Source organism: Hydra vulgaris, chromosome 13 (assembly GCF_038396675.1).
Source record: "Hydra vulgaris chromosome 13, alternate assembly HydraT2T_AEP".
In the NCBI taxonomy this organism is placed as follows: domain Eukaryota; kingdom Metazoa; phylum Cnidaria; class Hydrozoa; order Anthoathecata; family Hydridae; genus Hydra; species Hydra vulgaris.
The window spans coordinates 26,365,319-26,373,737 of NC_088932.1; the positions used below are offsets into that span (position 1 = coordinate 26,365,319).

An 8,419-nucleotide genomic window follows, 5' to 3' on the forward strand; every position below is an offset into this window, starting at 1 on the left:
TCTTTTTTTAAAATATAAATATTTAAATATCTTATTAAGATTTTTGTAATTTTTAACATCATCTATATTTTTAAAACATGCAGCTTTGATTTTGTACCATAAGTTCCTTTTAAATTTAATTTTAGGTCTTCAGTCAACCATAAAGATTTTATCTTTCTAATGTTTTGGTTGTTTTGTTGAATTTGAGTGTTAACATTTTGCAACCTTTTTCATAGATTGTTAACCATCTTAATAAGCACTTAAGGTTTTGAACTCTTTTTCCCAATTATAATTATCAAAGTATTGATTTGTTTTTTGTTGAACAGATATTCTGTTTGATAGTCTTTATTATTAGTAATTTTATCCATTACACTGTATTTAAGACTCAATATATAAAGGCCATATTCTAAATTATTAAATTGGTGTATTTTCTAACATATAAACTCTGTTACAAGATTCAGGTGATACTAAGTCTAAAACATTTGTTGTTTCACTGACATTTTTTTGAAATTTGCATGAAAATTGCATTTTGAAATATGTAGTTTTTGTTTAAATAATTTATAAACAACTGAGCTCATTTTTTATTTCATTTTTTTGTATTATTGTACTTATATTATCTTCATTCCATTTTATCATATAAGAATCAAAATCACCGCAAATCAGAAAGCCGCTGTATTTCTTGCTGTTTGCTAAATTTAATGCATATTTTAATGATTTGACCATATTTTCACATAAAAATAAACAATCTGCAGTACGGTAAATACAGCCACATAATATGCTTTCAATACCACACTCTGTTACACACAATTTTTTTTTTTGTTATTTAATATTTTTTAGTTTTTTAGTTTTTTCTTCAACATTTTTTAGTTTTTTAGTTTTTTCTTCAACATTTTTTAATTTTTTAGTTTTTTTTTTCAAAATTTTTTATTTTTTTATTTTTTTCTTTAACATTAATTTTGTGAATTTCTTTGAATAATAACTTCCTTTTTTAACTTTCTTTCAGCTTCATTCTGATGTAATAAAAACAGTTTAAAATGTATCACTATTTTGCAATCGGGTTCTTGCGTAAAACTTGTATTTAACTTTATTTTTAAACTGGATTAAGACTAGATTCACTTTTGTTTTCATTTTCTTGTTTAAATCTGATTTGTAGATTTTTTCAATAATACTATTGCTAACATTTAGTTCATTCATAACCTCGTCAACTTGCTTCTTATCATGATTTTTGCATTGTTAAATATTATTCTCTTTAGATACAGGAAGACCAAAGATAATTACATTTTTATCTCTTTTTTCTTTATCTTTATTAATAGCAACATTGGCATTATCTACTTCTAATTGATTTACTTTTATCATTTTAAACAATAGCTGCCCAGTTTAATGGAGTATCTTTCTGAGTGCCACTTCTTTTGAGTACAATTATACGATTTTTTTAATTTTTAGTTAATGATATTTGATGGAAGTAAAAAACATTAACTCCAGTTAATATTTTTTACTTCTATCAAATTTTTTTTACTTCTATCAAACTTTTTTTACTTCTATCAAATTTTTTTTACTTCTATCAAATTTTTTTTACTCTTATCAAATTTTTTTTACTTCTATCAAATTTTTTTTACTTCTATCAAATTTTTTTTACTTCTATCAAATATTTCAGTATTTTTTGAATATTGACTTATTAAGTATAAAAGTAACAATATTAAACAATTTGACTACATCGCCCAGCCATAATCAAGTCAATGTAACTTGATCTTCTCTAATACCTAACTGGTTAAAATATTCCGCAACTGTCTCATTCTTGTGTGGATGTTGGAGTTCCATCAAATTTAGGATGTTGTGCTTGATCAATGGTGGTATCATAGAATACGCAAATACTCCATGGAATAATGTTGTAAGATCCTTCTTTTTCCAACCATCAAAACAAATTATTACTTTGCACCAACAAGTCTTTTGATCATGCAAATTGTAGAAGAAAACGTTTGTTTTTTTAGTGTTGCAAACCCTGCAAATATAAGATTTAAATCAGTTAAAATTTAATTCAATGTAAGATTTAAATCAATTTGAAATTCATTAATGATCCTATAATTAAATAAAACTACAAGTACGTGTGAAATTATCAGGTCAATTATGTGTGAAGTAAAATTGAAATCAATATATAATTTTAAGTAATCTTCTGGCTACTTTAAGTTTACTAGAACATATGGTAAGAACATATGGTAAGAAGTTAACTAGGACATATGGTCTTAGATTCTGGTATGTTGCCATAAATTATGGTAATTTTATGTAAACTATGGTAAACCTAAAATAATCTAAAATAACCTTGAAATTATAGTTTCATGATTATTTTGGGTTACTTTAAGTTATTTCAGGTTGATTTTTTTATTTTTGATTCCTAAGGTTATTACATCTAATAGATGCAGCAATATTAGAATATTTATTTTAGGCAATCCACCTTACTCTATCAAATCTATACTCGGCTAACCCTATAGTATCACAAATCTTGCTGATAATGTAAGTGAACAAGTTCCATGCAGAACTGTTGCGTTAAAAACAGTTTTTGAACTTAAAAACAGTTTTTGAACTGAATCATTAGAAATAAACATGAAGATATTTTAGTTATTAATTTATTTTTTATTTTTCTAAAACATCAACATTTACATTGATGTTTTTTGTTTTTTGTTTTTGTAACAAAACAAGTGCGATTAACACACTGAAACATTCACAAAAATAAGTTGCTTTATTTATAGTTTTTTTTGCAGGTGTTTGTCAAGTTTGTTTTTAAACTGATTTAAGCTAGGAGAGTTTACTACTTGCAACGGTAATTCATTCCAAGCTAAGGATTTTTCAAAGATTAGTAAAATTGGATATGCTAGTGTCGCTTAGCATTCTTTAAGAATTATAGGGATATAAATATAGTATTGCCTATTGGCAGTGACTAGGTTTACCCTATATTTATATCTACGTTTATTTGTATCTGATAGTGTTAGTGTTATGATGAAAATTGGAAAAAAGACCAGTCCCATTCATGTTGGCTGTCTTGTACATGCAATCCATTTTTGTGTTTGTGATGTACTTTATAAACCTCATAAGATAAACAATGATTTAATTTATGATGAAACTGAAAAGGAAGAGGATTATGAAGAAACAATAGAGGAATGCAATGAATAAGGCACTCAGACAAACGAGAAGATTAAAGAACTATGTGATGCTCTTGCTCCCATTGAGATGACTGTAGAATATTTATGCAAGGAAGATGCTGATTTTTTGCTTGGTGAAAAAGTTACTGAATTTGCTGCTAAGAAGCTGAGCAATCAAGGGACATCAATAAACCTTGCTCTCCTAGAAAAATTTGAAGTCCGAATTCAAATGAGAAGAAACCCCGATCTTGTATACTTAATACAATATTTAAAATCTCTGGACACTTTGGAAGAGCAAAAGGATTAGTTTGATCTAAAAAAAAAAAATGTAATATAGTATTTCTAACTGCTTCATTTTTAAACAGACTTTATCCACAGAAAGCAGGTGAAGAGCTACCAGTTGATTTTGAAGTTACTAGTACACCTGATCAAATATTAAAAATTGATGAAAAAAAGTCTCTTTCAGATGAATTTCCTTCATTTATTCAACAAACAGAGCATGAAGCTATCACCAAAGATAAGATTAGATCTAAGATTTTGAGATGAGTTTATTTGAAGCTACTCGTGCAAGGTCTTCGTGAAAAACTTTTTGAAGCTTTATTAACTATTAAATATCAGTGGAGCCAAAACAAGCTTTTTCAGCGATGGGATTTTTTGCCACGTCATTGTTTGTCATTTTTCAAAAACTTGTTTTTTTTTTATCAAAATTGACTAAATTTACACTCCATAGGTTATTTAATAGCTGCTGTAACATCTAATTGATAAAATTACCTGTGTAAATTTAAGGTTACCCATTATCCAGGTATATATTTTTTGCAGCGTAATGGAAACACTGGAAGAAAATAGAAAATTTTATATAATTTAACTCTCGAGTCCTTAATAAAAGGGGGGGGGGGACATTTATTAATTTTGAAAAAATTTCCCACCCACCCTAAGCTTATTAAGACCCCCCTTCCTTCCCCCGTTTATTAATTTTTACTTGTAATCAACAAAAACTTTATATCTCAAAATTAAAAAAATTACTGAAAATTGGCCTTAAAAATTAAAAAAATAATTCTTTCAGTCACTGATAAAAACTAAAACTTGTGTAAACAGGCTTTAAGAATTGCCAACCTAGTAAGTCTTGATTTGTCGAAAATGAGCTTTTGGTCTATTTCTCACCATAGTATAAAACCTATATCATTAAATCAGCAAATTAAAAAATCCTATTGAAATCATGATAAAACAGCTGTTAGAAAATGCAATTATACCGCAAGCCACGCTAGAATTAAAGTTTTTTTGCGTGTTTTGTAAAAAATATTAATTTTGATTTATAAACTGAAATTTTTAATACAAAAATACTTATATTTTAAAATAAAAAAATTTCCCAAACCCCCATCCGCCCTCATTTATTAGATCTGAACTAACATTCCCACCCCCCTTTTATTCTCCTCCCCCTTCCTTGTATTAAGGACTTAAGAGTATATGAAAAATTGATTTTAAAAAAATCAAATTTCCATATAAATTTTAAATCATTATTGAGTAATTTAAATTGTTTGTTTTGTGAAAAAAATTGATTTTTATAAGAAAATGTAGAAAAATTGTGATTTTGATTGGTTTTCAAAACTTGGCCAGCTACCTCAGTTACCTCAAATAGTTATTTTGTATTCTGATATATATATACATACATACATACATACATACATACATACATACATACATACATACATACATACATACATACATATAAATATATAAATATATATTTATATATATACATATATATATATATATATACATATATATATATATACATATATATATATATATATATATATATATATATATATATATATATATATATATATATATATATATATATATATTAAATATATATATATATATATTAAATATATATATATATATATATATATATATTAAATATATATATATATTAAATATATATATATTTAATTATATATTAATATATATATATATATATATATATATATATATATATATATATATATTAAATATATATATATATATATTATATTAAATATATATATATATACAGTATCGGACAAAACGAGTGCAACCAAATAATGCTAATTTAGTTTCTTTATATAAAAGTGCTGCATTTTTTCAATTTAGAGAAATAACTATGTAATTGTTTAGAAACAAAGTTCTTCAAGTTTTATTCATCACAAAGTTCATTATTTGTACACGAAAATTAATAAATTAATCAAAAGTATTAAAAAAAGTTGACTTCCTTCTGGACAAAACAAGTGCAACTCCACAAAATGTTGACCAAGCTGTATTTCGCTATCAATATTTCGTGGCGAATCTTTTGTTGTCAATTACAGCCTTGCATCTTCGAGGCATAGATTCGATCAGAAGATCAATGAAACTTTGTGGAATCGCTGCCCAGGCCTTTTGGATTTGTTCAAACAGTTGATCCTTATTACGAACACCTTCACGATTAATTCTGCGGTTGATGATCTCCCACAGGTTCTCGATAGGGTTGAGATCCGGAGATTGAGGCGGCCAATCCATCACCGATAGGTGGTTGTCTTGAAACCACTGCTTGACTACTTTTGCAGTGTGTTTTGGATCGTTGTCTTGCTGAAAAACCCATTTTATTGGCATATTCCATTCAGCATGAGGTAACATAACATCTTTCAGGATATTTTTATACATGAAACGGTCCATTATTCCATCGTTTCGATGTATTGGACCTAGACCGTTAGCAGAAAAACACCCCCAGACCATTACATTGCCTCCACCATGCTTCACGGTCTTATGGCAGTAACGTAAATCGAGGCGTTTTCCGGCCGGTCGACGTACACGGCAAATGCCATCGCTCCCAATGATGTTGAACTTCGATTCATCACTGAACAGGACAGTTCGCCATTTCTGCACATTCCAATCAATATGAGATGTAGCAAACAGGAGTCTTTTCTTCTGGTTTTTTAGTGAAATCAGCGGTTTCTTTGCAGGGCGTCGAGAAAACAATCCGGCTTCAACAGCACGTCGTCTGATTGTTCGGTCCGATACAGGCAGCTCTAATTGCTTTTGTTTCTGGATATTTCTGGATGCTACTGGATGTTTCCAGATGCTTCTTCTGGAAACTTCTGGTAGCTTCTGCATGCTTCTGGAAATTTCTCGATACTTCCTTTAATTATTAAAAAACTTCTGTGACGTTGACACGGACCAGACTTAAGAAAATGAAACAAACCAAAAAAGTTATACTTGTTTTGTCCGCTGCAAAATGGCACTTGTCAACGAAATTCTGCCTGTGTGCTGTCACCTGTCAGCTGATTGCTCATGCCATGGCATGCTATGACTCCTGAACTGTTTGCTGTAGTAGTATAGTTCGTTTCGTTTTTAAGACGTAAAATTAGGAACACTTTTTAGCATTGTTCGATGTTGGTTGCAAATGTTTTGTCCAATACTGTATATTAAATATATATATATATATATATATATATATATATATATATATATATATATATATATATATATATTAAATATATATATATATATATATATATATATATATATATATATATATATATATATATTATTAAATATATATATATATATTATTAAATATATATATATATATTATTAAATATATATAAATATATATTAAATATATATTAAGGTGGTTCAAAAAACAAAAAATTTTTAAAAATGTTTTTGTATTTACCTAAACGTGTTCTATATAATAAAATATCATTTTTAATGTCTCTTTAACACTTATATAATAAAAAAAAAGTTATTTAAAAACAGGTCAACTTGAATCTCAAATGAATTGAAATTATATAAAAATTAAAATTCGTTTTGTAAAAAATTATTGGCGGATATCTATAAATATAGATTGATAAATATCTAAAATTTTATTTTTTAAGCACTTCGTTTTAAAAACTTTGATTGTAAATATTTTTATATTTGTTTATAAGTATATTTTCATATTAACATTTAAGTTTTATTTGGTTTTAATATTTCAGCTATGCCATTCTTACTTCAATATATTCACGGTAGCTCCACACGGTTAAGAGAGATGGTGGTTGAATTTATTCAGTTTTGGCGAAAATACTCAAGAATGAAAAACTTATCCTTTCGATACGATATTTCTAAAAGACAGTTAACCAATAAAATAAAATCTATTTCTACGCGTAGTTATAACAATAATCTTGGGAAAATGTGCTATGTGGTAAATGATGTAGTGCTACAGAATTATAAGCTAGGAGAATTAAAATTAGGATTGGGCTTGCCTTCATTTGATGAAAATTTTGATAATAGTTGTGAAGCATCAATTTGTAAATAGATAAAACTTCCTTCATTGACTTGAATACCTTTCAACTTTTTCAACTTGAAATATATTTATTGTTGCATTTTTAAACAAGTAAATCGCACGTGCATCATAGCTTTTTTTTATTTTTTTATATTTTTTTTTACATATCCGTAACTTTTGTTTGTTTAAGTTCTATTTTTAAAACATATATAATTTGTATATAACATATATAATAATTATATCACATATATAATAATTATATAACATATATACAAAAATGCGTTACATCATTTAAGCTCACGCTGTAAGTCGAAAATTCTAAATGAAACAATAACTTAAGCTAAATAAATATTAATAGAAATAAAAAAACATACTTTATGATTTTAGCAAATAACCTGAATAATTTTAGGCTATTGTCTAAAATAAAATGTCTTCAGTGAAGACTTATAAATTTGAGCAATTTTAGTCTCAAAAAAAAAAAATTAAAAAAATAACAACAACGTAAAAGAACATGGCTGTGTTGAAATTTATTAATTTAAACGATCAAAATTTGTTTACTACTTATAAAATAAATTTATTTTAATTATAATGAAACACCACAGTGCACAGTTTAATATTCTATTTTTATATTTAATAAATGGATGTGGTCCACGAGCGTAAAATTTAAAATAAGCTAGTATTTGAAGATCAAATTACATACAAAAAAATTATTGAAAAGATCTTATTTTCAGGGGTGAACATAAGATTTTTTGGGATTTAAGCTTCCAGATTCTGAACTCCAAACTTTAGTGCGTTTGTACTTACTCCAAACAGTTTTCTGTTAAAAATTGTGCTAATTGGAATATGAAAACAAAACTGCTAGTTGCAATTGACAAAGTGCTTCGGTACTTTTTCTTTTTCACTTAGGTGCCCCCAAGAAGTCTCTACGGTCTTATCACAGAGCACCGGGATGAGCATTTACTAGGTAGTTCACGCCTCCTTTCTAACCGATGTCGCAAAACTTTTCAAAGGTGGGGTTTGACAGAAC

At 27.0% G+C, this 8,419-nt stretch overlaps 1 protein-coding gene across 2 annotated transcripts in view; it reads left to right on the forward strand.

Moving 5' to 3' along the window:
* LOC100206623 (chromatin assembly factor 1 subunit A-B) overlaps positions 1 to 7,524 on the forward strand; it is a 95,505-nt gene extending 87,981 nt beyond the window's left edge. For both annotated transcript variants that reach the window (XM_065816801.1, XM_065816802.1), the window contains one exon: positions 7,106 to 7,524. In XM_065816801.1, the coding sequence (XP_065672873.1) occupies positions 7,106 to 7,425 (320 nt within the window). In that variant the 3' untranslated portion in view covers positions 7,426 to 7,524. The remainder of the gene's footprint in view (positions 1 to 7,105) is intronic.
* The last annotated feature ends 895 nt before the right edge of the window (positions 7,525 to 8,419 follow it).